Below are 25,017 nucleotides of genomic sequence, written 5' to 3'. Positions count from 1 at the left end.
AAAGAGAGAGAGACGACGTTGCGCTCCAGGCGCCGTGACGCGAATCCCCGCACGTGACGTTAGCGACGATTCATCAACGTCCCTCACGCAGCTAGATCGCTCGATCTAAATTCGGACGGAACTGCACGTGACATCTGCCGATCGCGAAACGAACACTCGATCGGCCGTCTTTTTTTGTACATGATATAGACGATATTTTTTTGCAATGACATCGAGGTTTCTTTACATCTACCCTTCCGGGAATATATTCGCGGTTTCGACGGCGAAACTCTTTGTTTATCACGCGCGCCTCGATTTCAGTACCACGTATCGATGTGGAAATATTCCTCTTCTGTTAATTAATTACTCACGGACGATGATTTTTGGAAATTCACGCACAGCGCGAGACGCTCTCGAGGATCACGTGTGTGGGTTCTAATTCTAACGATAGCGTTCGTAAAATGATAGGTTGTGCGATGGCGATTGTCTGTGATTGGTGATTTAGATCTACCAATCAGACTCGTGCCTTGAAATTGTTGTTTTCTGAACACAGCTGATTTTAGTACCATCCGTTCTCGTTAGTAAATTTCGCGTTTCGATTTGTTGAGATTGGTTAAGCTGATTGCGTAATCGTAAAATGAATTGTAAACATGGCTGCTTCCTTGATCAGGACGTGTTCGGAGTTCAGGTATTTATTTTTCCCTCTGGAGAGACGATGTCATGATGATGAAAATTACATCTTCAAAGATTCGCTGCGAAATCTATTCAATACAAGTGAACATTGTGAGAAAATACAAGTTTCTTTAAAAATTAAAAACCTAACCTACTTAATTTTATATACACATATATTATAAGTCAGTTTAAATTTGTCCCCTTTTTCAGAAATATAAAAAATTGAGATGCAATAATTTGTATAAATTACATGCTAAATTCCAGATAAAAAGTACATATTTTATACAATAATTTTATATTATAATTTGCAGTTTCCTGAGACAACAACTTTGCGAAATTGTCAGAAGTGATAATGCAAGGAAATACATCTTGCCCACTTTGTTTCTCACATGCACACAATGTCAGCATTATCATACGACACCGCAATATTTCAAGAAGAAAGAGAAACTAAAGGTAGGTCTTGAATTTTTTTCTATATGCATAACTACTTAATTTTTTTTTAATGTATACACACACACATATGTATATACTGTATTAAAGTAATATATGTCTATAGGATCAAAATAGTTTCAAGCAGTTGAAACCAAAAAAGAAATTGCCAATTGTGGATGTATGGAACAGAATGACAGTATCAGAGCTGGCAATATCTGCTAATAGGGACATAGATGATATTTTTGAAGCAATTTTTATGTCCGATCCAGTTAGAAGTTACAATGAAAATACAGCTATAGAAGATAAGAATGTACTGTACAGCGTTGTACGGAAACTTGGAGCAAAATTTAGGATCATTTCTAAGCCAGATAACAAAGCAGAAAAAGACACAAAGGATTATGATGCCGTTAAACGGTATTGAATAATAAAATTAGAGTGGAATTAATCTATTGTAGGATAAAAGAATAGTTTGTATTATTTATATCTTATTTATCAGGCCTGCACCGGATAAATCTGTGCTGCTAAAACGTCATCCAGTAGTAACAATTATGGGTCATGTTGATCATGGCAAAACTACATTGCTAGATACGTTACATAACACATCTATTGTGGAAACAGAATTTGGTGGTATTACTCAACATATTGGAGCCTTCAATGGTAAATATGATTTTGTTGGTTATTAAATTTGTTATGTATTATATGTAATATAATTATTAATTATATTACATAATAAATTTTCACAACTTTATTTTTATTATGTAATCGACAGTAACGTTGAAAACGGGAGAAAGTGTTACATTTTTGGATACTCCTGGACACGCTGCATTTAATCTTATGCGAATGAGAGGCGCACAGGTAACCGACATCGTGGTACTAGTTGTGGCAGCCGATGATGGTGTGATGGAACAAACCATAGAGAGTATACAAATGGCGAAGGCCGCTAATGTTCCAATTATTGTGGCTATCAACAAAATCGATAAGCCCGAGGCCGATATTGTAAGTTATTGTTGATTGATATAGGAACAAGAAGCAAAGTAATATAATAATAATTTTTTAATAATAAATATAATTTGTAATGCTTATTTCAGGTGAGAACACAAAATATGCTTGCGCAACAAGGAATTCTAGTAGAGGCCTTAGGTGGGGACATTCAAAGCATTAATATTTCGGCGTTAAAGGGAACAAACATAGATACTCTGACAGAGGCTATAGCGTTACAAGCCGAGATCATGGAATTAAAGGGTGATCCGACAGGACTAGTTGAAGCTGTCATAATCGAATGTTCTACCGATCTTTATCGCGGCAAATTAGCGACAGCTTTAATTCAACGCGGCACTCTAAGGAAGGGCGCGTTTCTTGGTAAGAACCAGGATGTTTCAATTCAAGAAAGAGTAGTATTGAAGGCAGAAAAAAGTGTAAGAAAAAAAATTCTATCGAAAAAAAGAATGAAATATTCTCAAGAACAAATTTTTTTGTTCTTTCTTTTTTTACTTTCTAATATACTTTAAGACAAATTTAGGACTGATAATGTGTGAAACATTCTATAATCTTGAGTATATAACATTCGAAATTTTATAATATATGTAATACATATGTTTATTTTTTTATTCAACAATAGTAAGTGGATTAGCATGGGCTAAGGTGAGATCCATGTTCGATCATTCCGGAAATCCAATTACGGAAGCTAAGTTGTCCGAGGCGGTGCAAATTATTGGCTGGAAAGTTTTACCCGTTGCTGGAGATGAGGTATTAGAAGTCGACAACGAGAAGAGAGTAAATATGGTAATACGATATAGGGAAGCACAAAAAGCTGCGCAACTGGCGGAGGAGCATAAGATTGCAGCGGACAAGAAGCACGAAGAACATCTAAAAGTAAGTTTTTATAATTTCTATAAAATTATATTATAACAAGGACATCGTTATTTATTTTATTATCTGATTGTAGGAATATTTGGTACTTCGTGAAAAAAGAAGAGCGATCGGAAGATATTCAAAGTTATCAAGTCCTATTAAAGTAGAGAAACCCGATGACAGAATACCTATAGTCAATGTTATCGTAAAGGGCGATGTCGCTGGCTCCGTAGAAGCTATATTAGACGTTTTTAGTACGTACGGAAGCGACGACAAGTGTCGATTAAGCGTTGTTCATTACGGCGTCGGACCTGTTACAGAGACAGATTTACAAGTAGCAGACGCGTTCGGTGGTAAGAGTATACAATATTTCGTGAAGAATTGATTGATATTTCTTCTATAAATCTCAACATCATATGAAATCTTTATAGCTATCATATACCCTTTTAATGTGGGCATTATGAAAGACTTGAAAGAAGAAATTGAGAAAAAAAAGATATCGATTCGTCCATACAATGTGATATATAAACTTATTGACGATATTAAGAAGGAAATAAATACTAAACTACCACCGCTCGATACCGAAGAAGTGATAGGTACAAGAGAAGCATTAGTAATCGTAAATTATCGTAAATGTTTATTTTGATTGTTCGATCTTTCTGTAGGCGAAGCGAATGTATTACAAGAGTTTGAGGTCACAGAGAAGAAGAAAAAAGTGAAGGTCGCGGGCTGTCGATGTGTCAAAGGCAACTTGAAAAAAGATGCTATGTATCGATTAATACGTGAACAGGAGGTTCTTTATACCGGTAAGAAACAATACTAAAAATTATAAGAGACAGCGAAGAAAAGATAAATAGATAAATATTACTTATATATTTTTTAGGGAAATTGGTATCAATGAGACATTTGAAAACTGAAACAGAAAGTGTCAAGACTAATGTAGAATGCGGTTTGAGATTCGAAGATTCCACATTGTCTTTTAAAACTGGAGACGTTCTAGTTTGTTATCAGATAGGCCAGGAACCGCAAGAGACTGATTGGGATCCTGGATTTTAAGCAATTCTAAAAATCATAAAGCTAAATCAGATAAAACGTGATCACAAACTCCCGCATTTATCGCCTTGCTTATTCATTATGAGGATGATGGAGATATTTTTTAAATTAAGTACAAATTTTTATTTATTATTGCCTGAGAGAATCGCAATCTTTCTTTCACATTGTTTTTACATCTTTTGAACGTACAGTCTATATCGTAATTTCGCTTCGTGGGAGAAATATATCAAATTCTTGAATACATATTGTGAAATTAAGACGAATATATATGTGTATACACACACACATATATAAAGCGCTATACCGTTAAAATTCGTCAGGACTAAAAGTACGAATCTTGTCTATACTTACGTTAAGTGGAATGAACATTATGCGCGTTTTTTAAACATTTTTTTTCTTTCATCATATGTATCAAATGATATGCAGGAAGACACATAATTGGTCAAATTTTAAAAAAACGTAACCTGCAAGCTTAATCTTAATTTCACTGTTCGTTAAATCAAATCTTTTCTGAATCTCCGCGAAGTTTTAACTTTGTTCCAGCGATCCTGCAAAAATTTACTTCGATTGTGGATCGGCAATATAGATCATCTCAATAGGATAAACGAGAAATCGCGTGGAGTCTATTAAGACGCGTAAGTTTCGCGAAATCGTCGTTGAAGATGCTGATACGCCGTGAGAACGCTGCGCTTCTTCTTTTGGAGACGACAAGGAATCGTTTCCTGGCTGGTTGTGGTGATCTTTGTTTCTAACGGTTCGATGGGAACGTTGTCGTCCGGATGTACGAAGAAGGCGATGGAATGACGACCGCGGCCGCAATGTTCCGGCATAACAACGCGATGTCTAAGCGCTGGAAGTTGCTGATTAGTCCAATGTGCCAGTAGTTCGCCAGTATTCACCAAAATAGCGCCTGGAAGATGGCCTACTCTGACCCATCGTTCCCCATGTGGAGTTTGTATTTCAAGGCCGCCTTCGCAATCCTTGAAAAGTTTTATTGTAAAAAATTAATTATTAGGCGTAAATCAATGATGTTAATTCGCAGCAAGTTGTATATATATATATACATACATATATGTATATGCTGTATATAATATAATGTTACTTTTATATTGACTCGATATTTGATATTTCTTAATCGCAGTCTTTATAATATACATATACTGCATATGAGTCACGTATGCAAAAAACTGTTTAAATATTTAAAAATTATGCGTTATCTTTTAACACGCACGTGCCTGATACGTCTTTTCCTCTCCAGAATATTTTCATATTTTAACGGCGTAGAGCCGCTTATCACAAAGTGAACTACGAACGAACGAACGTGCCGAGATATGTATCTCTGTCAGTTTTGTCGAAATTATAAAGATACGTAGAATTTACGACACTTTAGAGCGTAAGGTGCCGTGTGTAAGGAATATTTTCTAGAATATGATTTACGACCGTGTAATCGTCTCTTTTTAACTATGAAATGACTAGGTGTCGAGCTTCAAGCGTGCTTCAATATGCTGCAATCTGCATACTTGCGCCAACAAAGTGAAAGTGCCATAGTCGCAATGGGCGCCGCATCGGGTTAGTCCTTGTACCGGCGCACCGAGTGGCGGATAGTAGAGGAGACGTAGGGTGGACCCGTTGTCAGGGCCGAGCATATGCGCGTGCTTGGACAGCAGGAAGTCGTGGGACTGTTCCAAGCCCACAGACAGAGCCTGCAAATGCGAAAATTTTCAACGTACAGATTAGATTTTATTTATCGACGCGCGAGTCATGAAATCCTTGAGAATTACAATGTACTTCCGTTCAAAGGTCAAGAGCGCGGAACGCACGGTTCTTCGTCGACCGCGAAAAAAAATGGAATGATAGCGATAAAGCAGAGAAATATTTCTCTAGAAAAGATAAAATAAGAGAGTGAATCCAAGAACATTAAATTTATGACGAGATATAAAATTCACGGGAATAGATGAAATATAATTCAAGTAACGAATTCAGGGATATATTAAATTTACGAGAGAACGAAATATAATATGACAAGATGAGGTAAATAATTATTACAGTAAGAAGCATGGAGGCCAATTGTTTGAAATCGCGTGCCAGTTCCTCTACAGCTGATCTAAATCCATGAACATCTTCCTCCGGCAGGGTTTGTTCACATCCGGTTAAATTGAATGCATGGCGAAATTCCATCTCATCTGTAAATCTAATCACGTAAAATAATTAATTGGATTTAAATACAAAAAGGAATGTATATACTTGTGGAAACTTGTATGAAAGAGAACATGTATAAATTATAAAAAGAAATCTAAAAACACATATACATTAAAAAATATTTTAAAATACAGATAACATTAAATATATACCCTAATTTTATTTTTTATTATGCTTACATCTATCGAATAATTTATATTTCAGTAGCGTATAGTTATAACAATTCTAAACATTTTTAAGATTTTTATTATAAATTAAATTCAAAATGATATATATTCTTTCTCGTATACATACTATTATATCGTCGGATTTCAAATTGCATTTGACTACTAGAACGTTCATCACAAACAGAATTATAGTGAATTACGAGAATAATTTGAAAATACAATCTCCCAACTTACTTCTCCATGCCTGGTTTAACATAGCCGTGATTATCCGGCGAAACGCGCTCGTATTTTGCTCGGGTTTCGTCCGGTAGCTCGCAAAATGTATCTAGGGCTCTGTAAGCTGCCTTCATCTGTAAATATATGGAACATAGAATTTTAACAAAGTTTTAGCGAAGCGAGGAAGAATGAAGTTTTTTTTGTGCGCCTTTTCAAGTGCTCTATAGAAAATGCAACGCAAAAATATGGATATTTACGTGATGATAAGGAAACCTTGCCTTCAACAAAAATTATGATTCTCCGAGAGAATGAAGATTCGCATATCTCATATATCTCGACATTCATAATTCGCATTTTTCACATTTCGAATTACACGCATTCGAGTATTGTGTAACATGTGGAAGTTGTAAAGATATATCTAGATAATTCCAGTAATACTCGATAATAAACAATTTTATCAATGACGAAAGAGATATATATTTTACCTAATAAATTTCGTCGGTCAATCAGGAATAAACTGCCCAGAAAAAAAATATCGCGTTGTTGAAGAAACATTTTCGTGAAAAAAATATATCGCGCAAGTCTCTTAATTTGCCACATGCTTCTCTGTCATTACAATTGTACAAACATTTAGTATAGAAATAATTGGCAGGAATTAATATATCTGTAAACAGAGTTATGTTTTTAATCTTAATTTTTTCACAGAATAATTGTATCTTTATTTTAATTGAATAAAATTGCGAATTAATATTCTCTCAATAAAAATTTGATTAGATCTCTCACTTTAATTATGTTATTACAATTTTCAAATATTAAATACATATATGTACATACGTTATATACAGATTGTAAAATTCTGCATTAAAACAGAAAATTATTAATTAGTAAATATATTTAAACTGCCTTATTAAACCATTTATTTGAAACAAATAAATTTATCTGACAAACAAATAATCTGTTTTGAAAAAGATTTTCTTATATCAAATAAATATTTTTTTCATATCAAATCAATATTATTAGTTTCAAATAAATGATTCAAATTCAATAAAAGTTTTTTTCACAGTATACATACATCACTCTATAGCTCGATAACACTATATGTTTGCGGATAAATTACAAGGTAAATTTCGAGAAAGGAGTCTCTGAATAAGGAGACAATGATTCACACGCTGACGTATGGGTCAAATGTCACCGACGTGTGACGTCGCGACAGTTTTTCTTAGTCAGTCTTTACGAAGATGATCGAGTATATACGGGCGATGTGTATTCTAGCACCGTCGATGTTGTAATACTACGTACTTCCGTTATGTAATGTCAGAAAAGAATCACGAAGGAAAAAAACCGAGAATGATCTTCTAATTCCGCGAAATAATCGCATATTGTTGCATGCACGAGCGATGCATGTGTCGTGTGTTTGTGTGTATTGCTTATCCGCGAACTATTTCAATGCTGGAAATGAAAACCAATGTAGAACAAAATATATTATTGTCGTATGGCAAACATAGGTTTTATTCTAGCATATTTTATCGCATATTTTTTATCGCACAAACTGTCACTGAAAATCTCTTATTTATTTATCTTTTTCATCGCGAGCTATGCTGATGATTCAATGAAAATTATATCAAACATACACGATGAATCGTGCTCTTTAAATTTTTTGGAGCGAAAACTGAACAATCTCATTCCAAAAGAGTGGAATTCCACTCTTTTGGAATGCGATTGTTCAGTTTTCATTCCAAGAAATTTAAAGAATGTGATTATTTTTAGATAATTTTTGGTCAATCTTAGAGCTCAAAAATGATACAGTATGAAACACAATGATATAGCAAGACATGACAAAAATCAAGATAAAACGAGATTAAGAAAATTTCTTCGTCCCTTAGAAAGATTTTTAATGAACACTTCATATTCATTAAAATAAGATTGTTTTTTACAACTAAATAATTAATTTGGTCACCAACAAAATTTAATTTTTAAATTGTGTTTCATATATTTTTAAAAAATATTAAAAACTTCACACTACTCTTATTAATATATATTTTAGGCGCAATCGATTGATAAAAATAAAAGGTTTCTAAATTAATCGAGATAGGTATATCTCGATTAATTAAATTTAATGATCTCAAAATCGTCATTACGTATACATTTACTTTACGATAAGCGCGATTATTTACGTTTTAATGAACCTTCTGGTTTACGCTGATTAGTGCTCAACGACTAAATTAAGATCTCGCACAGCTTCACATTTGCGACTCTTTTATGTAAGTATCCTTGAAAAAAAATCGTCTCTTATTTTCATTCGGTACGTATATTTGCGCCTGTTTTTCGTACACATGTTTTCCAGGCGGGAATAATAACATTATATCGACACGTAGTCCTGTTTACTCGTCAAAAGACATATGTTCCTGGTTGTAAATAATAAGTCATAAGCGAGTCGTAAGTCGGATTATTGCGCGAATAACTGTAGCACGCTGTATTTGCGATATCACTCGCAAAGTTTCCGATAGCGAGCACACAAATGGCAAGGTCATCGCGAGCAACGTATAGTATTTATCGTGGGCCCTTGAAAAGAAAAACCCCGACCATTCTCTGGTCGCAACGTACTCAAGATATCGAAGCGCGTTCGATAACAAAGAAAAAGGAAAAGGAACCGCGCGATTATCAGTGTAGAATTTTAACGTTATTTATAGAAATTTATTAATATTTAAAGAAAAATTTATTAATTATTGACATTATTGAATTCTACGGAATTACAATGACCAACGCACATTTTCTCTTACAATAAAAATAATATAATTATATATGCGCAGACAATTTAAAACTTCAGAATACACCGCTTTTATTATTTCTTATCACATTTTAGTTATTTTTGTAGATTCCAATTAAGATAAGAAGACTGTGAAAATTAGGATCAAAGTGTACATATACAATTATGTAATTTTTAATACGACCAAGAATCTGAATATTTTATAAGCGCAATTTTTCTTTCCAATTTCACTTATTATTTGAACACTGCATGAAGTTACGCCGCGAGTTTAATTGACCCACTTTCAATCGATGTGTCGAATTATTCGTCACGACAATAAATTGCGACAGCGCGTGATATCGAGCACATTCTCGTGTGATGGAAATCGGCAAGACCCGGGCAACACCCGGCGCCTGATCAATCAAAGGAAGCCTCCCCAGGCCTTAATCACTTTCGCGCGTAAAGGGAGCCCATCGTACCTTGCACTCTGGAATGCCATGATTGACGAGCAAGGCCAATCCTTTCTCGGACAGCGCCCTTAGCAGTTTCGAGGCCACCTGCTTCACGACTCCCTTCTGAGGGCATCTCTCCGTGCCTGAAATCGCAAGAAAACGCCTAGTCAATATAGCACGAGGCAAAAAAAAAGAAGCTTTTTCTTGCCGCGGTTATATTTTCCACCGATAAAAATTATTATTATACATTGACTCATTTTCGGAACTATCAGTCGATCGATCAATCAGTCTGATATTTCCTAAGAAAAAAAACAGGAAACGTCAACTTTTGTTTATTACAACATTGGTTTGATTAATTTTGTCAATTTAATACCGTTGTATGTAAATGCTTAAGGAGGCTCGGGTTTCACGGAAGATTACAAATGTGCTGATTACGTCTATTTGCGAATTAAGGAAGCGTTGGGGTATTTAGTATTAAGTTTCTCTCCTGTTTCTTCTGAGTGACACCGATATTGGATGCACTGATGATCGATTATATGCGTTTTGCTCAATGAGCGTTCATTGACGTTCAGAGACCGAGACATATCGTGATAGTAAAGTAAAAAAAACAAAACTGGCTCATCTTTCTGTCATATTTATAAATGATATTCACGCGTTATATATCCGGAATTATGAGATTAAATTAATGCGCGGTTACAATTAAACCGTGTGTAATTTTTTATATTGTACTTTTTAAAAATAAAATATTTTTAGGAATAAAATAAAAAATAAAATAGAAAAATAGAAAAAATAAAATGGAAAATACGGTTGCAAATTGCATTCGCGTATCGTCATATAATGCGTGCTAAAATGCATATACATATTTACATATGCTAAGAAGTGTTTCCTCGTTTAATATGCTTACATAATTACCATTATGTATCGAAATAAATATTTTTTTCGCATGTATGCGAGAAACAATTTCAATATACTGTGTATTAACCAAAAATTGATGAAAAATAGTGCGAGGAAGTTAACGTGAAATTACTATACGTCGTGATTTTGTCCTCGATTGAAGTAAACGAAAATCAAAAATGGCTAGCGGCGCGTACACAAGCCTTGGAATCATAACGCGAGGTCATGATTCTCGAGAAAGCCATCGTCCCCGAACCTCTCGTGTCGTAACAAGATCCGTCCATGAGCGATGAGAAGAGAAATAAACTGCAGATATATACGCTGCACGCGCTTTTATCGCGCTGACGCTTATTATAAACGAATGTTTGCCCTCGGCTAGTATTCATACGGATTAACTTTTGTTTCCGGTTATGCATCCTCGGCACAATCATCCTTAAGCTCCTGCAGGCTTATTGTTAGATTAACTCTAATGCATTTATAATTCTTATTGTTAATATATCTTTTTAATTGATCAATTAATTAAAATCGCATAAAGAAAGAGATGATAATTTTTTTCTAATTTATATAAATGTCGACATAGATATTCTTTTGCAGTAAAAATTTCATTTTTAACTCTGTAACGTATATAATAGTATTTTAATTTTCTTTCCTAAATAATTATTCTCTTTTATAATAATTGTAGTATATTAAATAATATTATAAATAATTGAAAAATAATTATAAATAGTTGAATAAATTGTGCAATATATTAAAAGAAAAATATCCATTTTGCGTATTTTTAATGTGAATTCAATTTTCTTTCATGCTTCTTGTTTATAGATTACTTTGCAATTATATTGTCAACGAAAATATTGTAAAGGCGATATATTTTAATAAATATTCTGACGTGCTTCGTGAACGTCAGCTGCACTCTTTTTACTTTGTTTGCTATTTTGGTGATATCGCGACGTCACGATGACGACAGAAAGTCTTCAGAGAAGACTTTCGTTTCCTGGAGGTATATGCATATATACATCAGTTACGGGCGTTCTGCCAAAATCATTTTGTGTGAAAAAGCCGACAAAGCTGACTGAAAAATCATATTAATATCGTGAAACTACAAAAAAAAACATCTATTTATAATAACGAAATCTAACGTTGAAATTTGTCCAATCTTTGAAAAATTGCAACAAGCAGTTGGTGATATTTAAATGTCTACCTACGTCTTAATCTTCTTTGTTGTGCTAAAAAAAATTTAATACGATGAAAACCAAATTGCCACGTGGTGAAAATATATATACTCGCATCGTAACAACAAAAGATTATCGGATTATTCATGATCTATACTGGGGATACGATTCAAAGAATTATCTTGATACTTTATTTGTGAAAGCATGCTTCTCTCTCCTTTGTTAAACATTTTGAGTGATATACTCTTTGTGAGATCAGTGTATTTTCGCGTTTTAAAATAAATATTAATCTTTCGATAATCAAATATTACTTGGATCGACATTCCTTCTTATTATTCGCAGATAATAGATCGCAAAATTCAGTTTTATTCGATATTTTCTCTAAAAAAAGAAAATTAAAAATTACAATTATTATTTTAATATATAATTACGCTATATGGCACAACATTAATTTTCTAACAATTGTCTAAAATAGAATTGTCGAAATTTAATTTGACTTTAAAATATATCAGCTGATAAAATTAAAAATTACAATTATTATTTTAATATATAATTACGCTATTTGCCATAACATTAATTTTTTAACAATTGTCTAAAATAGAATCGTCGAAGAAATTAAATTTGACTTTAAAATATGTCAGCTGATACGCAAAACGGCTAAAAATATATAGCCGAAATAGCCATAGTCTCTCACGAGGAGGGAGAAAGAATATGCGCTACCAGGGGTTAACGACACGAAAGTGGGAAAAGTACAAGGGTGTACGAAGCTGACGTTTAACAACGTGAGACCAATTTTTAACGCACAAACATGCGCAACGGATACATATCGTAGAGATACATGTACAGTTGCAGCTAAAGACGCTGCAAAGACGTTTGTTTCTAGGGTGTACGTATACAATCATATATGTACGAATAAGAGAAAATATTTCTTGGAGTTTCTCCTGGTAGCGACAGACTCCCCCCGATACTTTCGCCTAGCATGTAACGATCGAATACACCGTTACCGGACATCGACTCTGAAGAAGTGCGCAATATATAGTCTACCAGCAAATGCGACACATTACATACTTACTCATCGCGAATATATTTCCTTGCCGATAGACAGGGTTGACTAATCATATTCAGTCCACAGAGCGCCATTCTACTACTAGTTAGATGACCAGTGTTGTGCTTACAATTAGATGATTTTTAAATTAGCTAGATGAAGATGAGATGAAAATATGTCAATTCATCGTAGATACGATGAAGATGATTTTGCTTTAAATTTATCTAGATAAAATCGAAAATTATACAATTAATTTAGATAATTTCTAGATAATATGATTTTTAAGACCGTTTATGTAAACGCAGGTAAAAAAAGATGTAAAAAATGTAAATTATAAAAAAAATATAAAAATGTATTCATATTTTTATTTCGAAGTTTTTATCGCTTATTGTTTGTTCTACTACTTAAGTTTCAGTATATTTTTGTGTGCTATGACTTTAAACCAAATTATCTGAACATTATTCTAGATCATTTATAAAGATAACACTTTTTTCATCTAAGATGCAGATATATATAATACATAGTTTTATTATCTATATAAAAATTAGATGACGTCAAAGTTTTATCTAGATGATCATCTATATAATTTTATTTAGATAACAGCAAACACTGTAAATTACTTGATTTCATGAGTGTTGATTTCATGTATTCCATGATAAGTGCTATATATTAATCGATCTGTTTAATATAATGTTAACGTACACGGAGAGAATTTTATAAGAGTTTCTCTGATTAATATTTACCACAATAAAAAATATTAATATGTACATAGTTAATTTTAAGGAATAAAATTCTTCCAATACCATATTGTCTCAAGATTACCATGATTTTCAGGGTAAATTCTAAGAGAAAATTCTCTCTGTGTTTCCCAGAATTTCCTTAAAGTCACTTTAAACGATCTATAATTTACGACAAAATTCTGGAGTAAAATTTTAATTATCATGTTGTACATCGAATAACGCGTAAGAAAAACATCTGAAGAAGAGAGAAAAATATGCATACATGCATACGAAACAGAATACACATACAATTAAATTAAGAGGTTTAATCAGTTTGTGTTAATGCTGTTTTGTATCTGATTGTTACATCATGTCATGTCTAATTCTCGATTGCATAAGCTCGTGGTGCGATTCATGAAAACCGAATGAATAAATTCATGAACAATACATAAACATATTTTTATCTTTGCTTCTTCGAATTTTCGATCTACACCGGCAGGAAGTTCGTGGAAGTTTCCCGCGTGCGCGTGAACGATGCGTGAAAAAGCGTATATTGATTTATAAAGCAAAAACAGCTTCAGATATAAGAGGTAAGATAAGGAAAGATGGAAAGATCCGATAATGTCTTGTTCAACGTATGCGATGCATCGTGGTCACGTGGATCTATGTTTTTGTACACGTGATTTTATATATATGTAATTTTATATGCAGTTATATATATATATATATATATGCAATTTTACAGCATATATTTTTTTAATTCGTTCTGCGAAAATTTTATTCCGATCATAAGTTTCTCTTTCTATTCGCGATTCTGCATCCGCGTTATTCACTGATGCGGTGCGAGTTTCATTGAAATTTTCGTCATTTAGTAGATTAACATTTGCCCGACTTTTAACTTTTCACTTGCGAAACGAAGCGAAATCGTTCGATATTTTTCAATATAGCGTTATCAATTCGACGATATCAACGTCGAGATTTCTACGTCATCACGCAAACTCAACAGGATGTTTTGCAATATTTTCTCCTATCATTTCTTCGCCGATTTCAATCCGAGATTTACATAAATCAAGTATAAGTTTCAAATTTAACGAATTAATTCTATTTTTTTTTAATTAAAAAAACTTCGAATTACATCTCATTCATTTACATTTGCTTCATTGACATTTTCGATCGCATGTAAGTCGCGTTCCCACAGATATCTCGAATCCGTCTCATGTTTAATGTGCACATATGCATATATTCGTCTCTGACATCAAGATATGAAACAAACCAATCTTGCAATCTTACATGTGGCTTGTAGCTACAATCCCGCAACTTCCATCGTACACGTTTTCGTGTCCTCGTTGTCTCATATTTCTACTTGCCACAACAGTCATCAAATGCAAATTTCGCAGACTTCGGCTCTTGTCTATCGCATCAAAAATTTCGCAGGCATCCAGCTGGCATGGTCATTAGCCTGGACGTACGAATGCACGTGACAATGTGCGAATTATCAGCGTACAGATAGAGAGACAAAGAGAGATAAAGAAAAGCGGAAAACCTTCCTCTCTATCCGCATATAAAGATAGTCTGATATTCTCTATAAAAGCATTCAGCAAAATAAAATCAAATAGGATAAAGTGAAATTAATTGGATAAAAAGTACATTATTATTTAAATCATTCAGCAAAATAAAATCAAATGGGATAAAGTGAAATTAATTGGATAAAAAGTACATTATTATTCAAATCATTCAAGATCGTAAAAAAAAAATATAAAAAGTACAATAAAACCATAAATTATTTATTCATATACACATGGGCGTCCGCAGGAATTTTCTCCAGAGAGAGGCATAATTAAATTTTTTTGTTTCCTATTATATTATTCTTTCGTAATTTTTTGAATTCAAAATTTTTTAATTATTTTTTTATTTTAATATTTTTATCCCTAACAGCACACGTATCCCGAAGATGTTCAGAGAACATCCTAAGGATGTTCGAATGTCCTCTGGATATCCTTTGAATATCCTATAAATATCTTTCGGATATATTGTGCTATGCTATTAGGGATATTAAATAAAATTGCAAATAAATTCCAGTGTTTATTCACAAGGAGAGTAAATGTTAATTAATGCTTAATTTTTTTTATATACATAAAGATCAAGCGACTTGGAGAGATTCTCGATTCGAAAAAAAAAAAAATGCATATTTATTAATCCAAAGAGCGTAAAAACATGGGAAAATATGGAGCATGGCGCGAAAAGATGCGCGTCAACGAGAAATCGCGAGCACTCGCAGATATCGAGATGATCTCGCTTTTCTCTCGCACGCACTCGACTTTAACACACGCGGGCCATTATAATACCTACATCTCTCGAACTCGTTCGGCGTGCACTCGAATCGCATTATCTAACACCGTCGCGCCTGCCGCACGCTCTTGTGTTATACATTTGCCGCTATTTAAGCCGCAAAGCCTGCAAAGCAAACTCGCGGACGCACGTGCGCATTTCAAAGCTGACACGGGTGCACGCGCGCGCGGGTGTTCCACTTTTTTTTCTACGTGATTCATCATTAGAGCGAGACTTTTGACTCGCGCGTGCAAATAACTCGCGAACGATAGGGCACGTGCCGATGATATAAAAAACCAATATGCAGTATTGGACTTTTCGCTGCAAAACGTAAAAATGTGCTGCAACGATGCATAATTATGTGATCGAAAGAAAAAATAAAGTAATAATTAAAACATTTAAAATAAAAGAATATAATAAAAATTATTAAATTTAAATTTTATTTGCTCATTAGAAATTAATAAAGAAAAATAATAAGTGACCCTCTAATTATAATTAAAAATAATATAATTGAATAAATATAAATTGATTTTCATATAGATATTTCTTATATCGCGTAAAATATTCAAAATGTATATTATATGTAAAAAAAGGAATGCGTGATTTTTGTTTGATATGTCTAAATATATCTATATAAAGAATGTGCGTAACTACAACTTAAATTATAGGTGATCGATGTAATGCATAAGTGTCGGTTGGATAAAACAAGTGATCTTTAAATGGCAAGCAAGCGTTACGACAGACGTATGATTTTGTTTCAGCTTTATTCTTATATAATTTAATAATGATATAGGAAGACGCGCTAATCTTAATGTATAATGTCACGTCTGAAATTTGACGCATATTGGGCAAAAGTAGGCCATTACTTTTAGGTCAGACATATCCGGTTAGAACTTATTACAGTGGCCGACTTAGAACTCCAAGAGCTAAACGCACAACGGTATTTAAAAGTGATGCGTAATGGACCCTTTGGTTTATATAATTAGGGGAACACCTTTTCTGAATTATTATTTTGAAAAAATTAATGCATTTTTTTTTAATAATAAAAATAATCGAAAATGTCCGGAAACACTGGGAGAATCGCTGAATTAATCGCTACGCTGCTTTTTAACATTCTCGCTTCGCGAAATGGCGCTTAATGAGTAGATCCCGAGTCGACTCATCGTGTGTTTACTCAACTGTGTGTGTACGCGACTTTATATGCTACTTTCGTATATAATCACCACTTCGTCCATTAACGGCAACTCCTGACGAGGATAGAAAAAGAATGACTTTTCGCGCCCAAGGACTCGCCGCTTAATTGAAATATTTAACGTACAGGTATCTCGGGAAAAAGTATACATATGTCGATACACGTATATAAAAGCATGCGAAGACGAATAATTAATCGTTGGAAAAATAACGTTACGTTGTAATTATAAATTCTTGCGCAATATAATTACTCGAGGTAAACAAAATCATATATTTTTAATAACAGGATGTCTTTCCAACATCTTAGCATAATATTTTGACCGCATAAATTAATATAATCAACGTTGTTTTCGCGGAAAATGTCGTATATAGATGGATTCTCATTAGTTCACAAATCGTTACGTTTGTATGTCGCAATTAATTTCTGCACAATGATAGAAAAACAAGTATTACAAAATAGCGTGTTTTAATCGTCTCGATCGGTTCGGTCGAATTTAAAGTGGAATGAAAAAAGCTCGCGGAGATAAAAAAAACTTCGGGGAGGATTAAAAAAACGAGCGAGTTTGCCCGACTCCGAAAGGATGGTGCACCACGTCGCGAACCCGATGATGCGTTCGAGTCGTGAGGAATTTCGAGGATTCGCGAAAGAAAGACGACGGTTTTATGGCTGCTTGGCAACGAGGCCAGGCACCTAGCCAGACAAACCAGCCAGCGGCAACCGGAGGCGCCTACCGCGGGTCCGACGATCCGTTGAGGTCAGAGCCCCTCTTCACAAAGAAGGGCCCCTCCCTTGGCGCCCTCGAACGTCTATACAGGGTGTCCCACTACTGCCGATTACCCCGAAGCGGTACCGAAATGCAGGGTTGAGTAATAACTAGTTGATTAGTTAATAGTTAACAAAAAGTTAAAAACTTTTAACTTAGCTTATTTAATTTAAAATGTATTAATTTTTGACTTCAACTTAGTTAGTTTTCACCTTAAACTTATGAACTTTTTTCCTAAGTTAAATATTTTTATCTCTGAATACCATTTGTCTTTTTATAAGTTATAAACGTATTATTTTTTAATTAAAGTATTATTAATTTTTATGTTTATTTGTCATCAATTGTAATTACCAAAAAATATATTATAAAATATAGTTATTATATATTTCAAAAGAATTAACAAACCAAATTCTAATTTTGATTTAACTTCAGTTAATTTAATCTTAACTTAACTTTAACTGAGTTAATTTTTTGTTCATCAAACCTAACTAAATTAATTTTATAAGCAACTATAACTTCAACTTAACTTAGTTTAAAAAAATCATTAACTTACCCAACCCTATGTCGAAAAGGTTATTAATCGCAATTTGAAAATTCGCTCGACCTAGTCGGCCGATGATGCATTGCAAACAAGACGTATTGTAAATAAGACTGGTAAACATGCTCTAGACTGATAAAAAATGCTATAGTGTTATTCGTCCATTATGATTTGTTTGCACGAGAGATTTTCGACAGCTCGTTAATTGTAAAATTTATCGTCCGGGTAACATTTCGAGTTTTAATAATATTTTAAGTCTTATAAAATGATGATGAAATAATAAATATCTTCTTTAAGAAAAATATTCCAGTCTGAGAATAATTTTGTGAGATTACGTAAAAAAATATATCATTAAAATATATCTGTCTGAAATGGATAATGTATAGTGTCATAAATATAGATTGACTAGAATTTTTATTAGACATGGCAATAAATAAATGCCCATTTATTTTGTTGCACTTTATGCATTTGTGTATAAAAAGCATCGTTTACGAGCTGAGATAATTATTGGTGTTCTTACTGTATTATAAAAATAGACGATTTTATATATATATATATATATATATATATATATATATATATATATATTCAAACTGAAAAGTCCAAATCTGTCGAAAATCTAATTGTAAGATTTTATTAACATAATACAAGTACATGTTATGATATAGGCAATGTGCCAATAATTGACTCATCAGATTTCCCGATAATGACTGATAAACATCAAATACAATCTATTATTGAATTACAACGTGCAACAATAGATATCTTTTCAAAATACGATAAGACAATTTCCTCACAATACGAAACATACAGATTCTTATGTATTTCTAGTTTCAAAGTGCAAATAGAAAATTCATCATTATTAAACGATAATAAAAAAGAAAGGCTATTTCAGAGTACAAGGCCGAGATATTAATAGAAAATACTGTTGTATGCACAGACAAACGCACACTTAAGTGATATCAATTTAGGTAATGGCCGTTACGGTGCTGGTCTTTTGTCTCTATATAATGTTTTTGCCGCCAATATAATTACTATCAATTTAATGAGGTATTATTGTATCGGCTATTAATAACTGTGTATTTTTGACCAAAGTGACATTTAAGGTTTTCAATCAAAGAGAACAAATATTCGCGCGACTTCTCGCACGGATTTCGAATTGTCAAATGTCAAAAGCGCTACACACGCGTTCTATTCGCTGGCAGCGTGAATTTCGAGGCACGCCACAGTCTAGTTTTGCCGTGCTATGTTAATTTCGTCATCGAGGAGCCGACCTATGACCAACTTGCGACACCCAGCAACGAGACGTTTCGCATGCCGAGACCGAAGCCAGTTTTTGCATTCCGCGATCACGTCGCTTTTACAACTGCGAGAATCGTACCGGGAAAAACCGTTTCATATATCGTTCGTAAATAAAAATATGGAAATGTCGTTCCCGGCAGAACCAGGAACCGGGTCATATAAATGCAGTTTTACAGTTGTTGCGCGCACATGCCGGCGTTTCTCGCCGAAACTGCGCAAAATAACGTTAACGGAAAATAACGTGCGGATTTAAAGAAAAAAAAATATGCATCACTCACCCATATGAGCGAGATCGATGATCGGGATTTCGCACTTGCTGAGAAGAGTCTCGCAAGTCTGCGTGACCATAGGCGCGCTGGTACAGCAGCTCATCCTGCCAAACTGACAACTGTCGTCGAGTCCTTTCGCGGAAATCGGTCGATCCCTTTCGAACGCCGAATACCCTCTCTCTTCTCTGTCTACGATGACGCTCTCGTTCCAACTCAGGCGTCTCGACTTTCTCTCTCTCTCTCTCTCTCTATCTTTCTCTTTTTCTTTTTATCGCTGCACAGCCGTTAGCGAGATGCTGACAGCGAAGGCAGGAACGAGCCACTAAACTTCGCGCGCGATATCGATTCGGCCACCCGGTATAGGGGCTCGCTAGAGCAGACTCACTGGAATATCCAAGAGATCATACTATCACTGCACACACGATCATCCGACAGCTCTCGAACACGCGCGCGAGATGGGTCAGATCGAAACGGGGTACTTATATTCTCCGTCACGCGTGAAAAGCGTGAAAATATGGCTGTTAACGGTCGTTTAACGGTAGCCGTAAGAGACGAGTTTATTGCACGATTGACGATGCGGCGAGCAGTGTACGTGGCTCCGGACTAGTGAGCACATGCTACGACGGCGAAATGGCGGTCAGAAGCGATCACTCAAGCACTAAATTCGAAATTAATCATACGTGAGAACCGAACTAGACCGTCGCGTCGCGCGGCTGTTCGCGAACTGTCGAACTTGCGCGATTTATTCAAGCGTCGAGCCGCCGAGGCCGAACGGCTCCGAGCGGCTCCGAACGCTCCCGAACGGCTCCGAGCGCTCCCGAACGGCTCCGAGCGCTCCCGAGCGCTCCCCAGCTGATCCGAAACTCGCCGAGGACGCGGGAAAAAATTCGCGCGCGAAAAATCTTGATACATATACATATACATCAACGGATTATTCTCCTTGTGTTTTTTTCCTTAGCGGATCTGGCGGCGCAAAGCTGATTCTACATTATGAAATCTGGTAATTATATTTGAGGAATGACGATTGATTATCGCATCTGACGAAAGCGATCTTTCTCAATCTGTATTGCTGCAATGTCGCTTTGATAAAATATTATATTGATGTATCATATTGTATTGATGTAATGGATATTTTAAAATAATTATATTCTGTTAATTACTATTTTGAAGAACTATTTGTTTTGCAAATTTCTTTGATAAAAACGTATTTAATTTATGCAAATGTCTTCGCTATCCATGTTTGTCTTATGTATTTTTTTACATTTATAATTCAATTTATTATTATATAATTGATATGAAAATTGCACTTACATATTATTATTCATTATATTTTGAAATCCATTTTACTTAAATGTAATATTAATCGAACAATCTGCACAAGATCGACATATGGCTTATCTATCTGTTTCTTTAAAACATATATGGTGCGTACGACTGTTGCTCGATCAAACAACCTTTGTCTTGTTATTATTTTCATAATATCCGTTATTCAGGTTTCACATGTGTTTGCATCCAGTTTAATTTCTTTGTAAAGCATACTCTAAAGATGTTCATTATACGTTATTTATACACGAAATAAATCAATTTTTAAATAATTTTTTTTTTTAATTCTTTACTTCAAAATCTTAATGTTTTTTAATAATTATTTATAATTAACGAAAAATTGTAATATATAATATTAATATTATATTTAAAGTAACGATTAAATAATTTTAATAATTGAAGATTGAAGAATAATAGAAAAATGTATTATTACAAAAATTCAAATTTAAGTATAAGAACTATATATGTTTAAAATAAAATAAAAAATCTCAAAGCTCATTAAAATAATTACGATAAGATCTTATTAATTAGATGTTTTAAGTGACAAATGTTAAATATGATTGATATGAAATGATCAAAAATATTAGAAAATATAGGAAAGATATCCTTGTTTGAACAAACAGATACGCGTTGGAGTTACAAGCACTTAAATAAGGTTAATGACAAAGTCACATGTTACTGTTTGATGTTTATACAACTGAGCTTCTATTATGTAGGTCAACTAAATCTATAATTTCAGAAAGAAAAACCCTAGATCATTTATTAAACAATACATGTAACACGACTTACCTCTAATCACTGCAATTGGTATTTTATCAACGTTAATGCGCAGTTTATTAGAGAGCCGTCACTATAATGACCATGTGGAATCTATGAATCATTAACGCAGCAGAGGTTTTAACGTGTGCGTTTGTTTCGAAAACATTCCACAGATATTTTATGTTCTTCATGAACGCTCGGTTTAATCTTTGCTACGTCCCAAGTATTGCTGAGCAAAATATCGTTTTATTACTTTCATATTTATCACACAATTAATTTTATATCACATGATTAAAAAATTAAAATGACATATAATTTCTATTTAGAATAATTCTCACTACGAAATCCTTTTAGTCTAACATCTTGGTTTCATATTATACATATATTATATTCATAACAAGTTTATCACATTCTAATGATTGCTGACAAAAGTTATCTAGTTATCGTATTCAAAAAATAATAATAAAGAAAGTTATGTAGTTCAAAAATTTCATGTAACTAGAATTATAACAATAACTTTAGTTTTAAGGTAGAAGAACTCTCTCACTAATTTCTGGAATTCAGAATAGAGCAATTGCGTCTGGGTAATCTAAGTTTCTGGTTTTCCTTGATGCAAACGACATTCGTGGACAATGGGTGACGATGCATCGTTCTTTTACGCCAGGTGGATTTCTTAACCGAAGAAAATCGTTGCACGTAAGTCCTTGGAATAGTGTTTATAATGGTGAATGGCACAGCGGTACATCTTACCTGCTGAGAAGACGTCTGAAGAGGCACAAATCTGCAGACCATCTGTGACAGTAGTCCAGCATTCATATTTAAAACATTAAAAAATATTTCGCTTACAGAATGAATCTAAAAATCTACGAACTTGTAAAATTGGTATAAAAATTATTAATTAATTCGATGATCAAGATATATTAATTTAAAGTTAAATCCAGATTGTGTGAGTTGACAAACTTTTTCTTTCATATAATATTATTAATTTACTATTTAAAATGCAAAATGTATCTTTCCTTCAAAAATTTAAGATGCATCAATACTTTGTTATTAAAATATCTTGAATCTTTGCTTTGAAAGTACTTTATATATGCAGATAAGATTAAGTAAGATAACACACTCTAGTAATTAAAAAGATCAGCAACACTTGTATAATGATTAAAGTGCTGGTCATGACGTAAGCGACTATGACGATTCTAAGAAGTATGGGGCTGATGACTTCCGCACAGCCGTTCACGTTTATCGTCTTGTCATCTGTTATCTGCATGTGCATACAAGGTGCCACAACGCGCAAATTGCAGCAGCTAAAGGGGACTCCGAGATATCTGTAATCCTCGTCCGAGATTCTGCTTTGACCTGCCATTTCCTCCCGGGATGCGTAATCCACTCTCTTTTATCGAAAATAATTTAATATATATTTTTCTTTTGTTAATTCGTCTTAAAAAAATTATCATCGAAAACATGTCGGTAGAAAATGTCATATATATTGCAAAATATAACATGGTCAATATAAATATTCGTATAACATAAATAAAAATATTATAAATATTATTTAATAATTTGCAATTCTTAAAGATCTGAAATAAGAAAAAAAACAATGTTACATGGCAAATTATATATCAAACTACCACGATAAAAGGAACCAATAAAACGGATCGATTATTTATCGGTATTCTGCGAATCTTCGATAATCGATCGAAGCGGAGAGAAAAATATTTAAAAAGGTTACCTGCCAGTCGAAATGAAACCAATCAGTATAGGAAGTATGGCCACAACATTGTAAGACGAATTGGATTTCGTCAATCGCGTACTTGTACGACGTTACACTGACGTACAGGCGCATGGATGTGTTGAAGACGTCGACCAGCGTCTTCTGTCTTACACTGACATGGTACCCTATTGAGGCTAAGGTCGCCGTGTTCATAGCGGTACACACAATTATTATTATCAAAAGACACCTTAGCATTAGCTTCGCCTTTAGACGAAAACTCGGTAAATTGCGCCTGCAAGAATATCTGTTATCACAAATTGTATATCGAGAGAAATCAAACAAATTATTAAAAGAATATAATTCTTATAATATAATTAAAATATAATTAAAATAGAATTATAATATAATTAATTATTAATATAATTAATTATTAATATATTTAATTATTAATATAATTAATTATTACTATAATTAATTATTATTATAATTAATTATTACTATAATTAATTATTATTATAATTAATTATTACTATAATTAATTATTATTATAATTAATTATTGCTATAATTAATTATTATTATAATTAATTATTAATTATCTTTCTGGTTTATATCTGCTAGATATACACATAAGTGACTCGTCATAAGATATTAAATGAAGCGAAAATGACATAAAAAGAGGGAGTGATTTATATTCCGTGATTTTTTCCTTACTTATTTATATCTGTTATTAAATAAATAAACATTACCTGCGTATGGTGCGCACTGTTAAAAGGGCTGACGGCAATCCTAAAGCCATCTCCGCCAAGGTGAGAGCGATCGGCTGGAAACCACCTGCGAACCGGATCACCTGCCACTCTGCGAATATCTCCAAGGCGACTACGAGGAGACGTTTTGCCTCGAAGACGGCCAGGGTGAATGCTACACCATAGCTGAATTTTACATGCCATTCGCAGGTGCAACTTGGATTTTTGCGATTAATCCGCCTGCGATTATCTCCCGTCATTCAAATGACGCTGTGCCTATTTTATAGTCAATTTTATGTTTTGTATATATTTTTATATGTAGAAAACGATATTTATATTGCAAATAATTTTTCAGATTTGTATCAACTATTTGCATTAATATATATCTCATCAATTACAACCTTGCTTTAGCTATTTTAAAATAATGTTTCTGTGTATAACATTATTTCGCGATGTCGAATTATTGCCGACGTGCATCGCAGTTATTTTGTAC

The 25,017-nt window shown here is 33.6% G+C and overlaps 3 protein-coding genes across 3 annotated transcripts; 1 reads left to right on the top strand and 2 right to left on the bottom strand.

The window, feature by feature from the left end:
• Positions 1 to 421: 421 nt before the first annotated feature.
• Positions 422 to 6,664, top strand: mIF2 (mitochondrial translation initiation factor 2). Its single transcript, XM_029320242.2, has 11 exons — positions 422 to 667; positions 963 to 1,104; positions 1,208 to 1,497; positions 1,580 to 1,740; positions 1,853 to 2,079; positions 2,172 to 2,442; positions 2,702 to 2,955; positions 3,029 to 3,287; positions 3,366 to 3,530; positions 3,600 to 3,740; positions 3,818 to 6,664. Exons 1-11 carry the CDS (start codon positions 630 to 632, stop codon positions 3,988 to 3,990), a joined length of 2,121 nt encoding a protein of 706 aa, XP_029176075.2. The 5' UTR covers positions 422 to 629; the 3' UTR covers positions 3,991 to 6,664.
• On the bottom strand, positions 4,096 to 20,703 carry LOC114944350 (uncharacterized). The gene is made up of 6 exons (XM_029320249.2): positions 19,996 to 20,703; positions 9,795 to 9,910; positions 6,588 to 6,703; positions 6,034 to 6,178; positions 5,508 to 5,690; positions 4,096 to 4,967 (listed from the first exon to the last, which is right to left on the bottom strand). The coding sequence occupies exons 1-6, from the start codon at positions 20,087 to 20,089 to the stop codon at positions 4,614 to 4,616; spliced, it is 1,008 nt and encodes a 335-aa protein (XP_029176082.1). The 5' UTR covers positions 20,090 to 20,703; the 3' UTR covers positions 4,096 to 4,613.
• Positions 20,704 to 22,104: 1,401 nt separating this feature from the next.
• LOC114944351 (uncharacterized) lies at positions 22,105 to 24,784 on the bottom strand. Its single transcript, XM_029320250.2, has 5 exons — positions 24,528 to 24,784; positions 23,798 to 24,071; positions 23,189 to 23,458; positions 22,616 to 22,860; positions 22,105 to 22,297 (listed from the first exon to the last, which is right to left on the bottom strand). The coding sequence occupies exons 1-5, from the start codon at positions 24,782 to 24,784 to the stop codon at positions 22,207 to 22,209; spliced, it is 1,137 nt and encodes a 378-aa protein (XP_029176083.1). The 3' UTR covers positions 22,105 to 22,206.
• Between the last annotated feature and the right edge of the window lie 233 nt (positions 24,785 to 25,017).

This window comes from Nylanderia fulva, unplaced genomic scaffold (assembly GCF_048542155.1).
Source record: "Nylanderia fulva isolate GAGA-0341 unplaced genomic scaffold, ASM4854215v1 Scaffold18, whole genome shotgun sequence".
NCBI lineage: Eukaryota > Metazoa > Arthropoda > Insecta > Hymenoptera > Formicidae > Nylanderia > Nylanderia fulva.
Note: the sequence above shows the minus strand (reverse complement) of the source record. Positions and strands in the feature narration are given on the sequence as shown.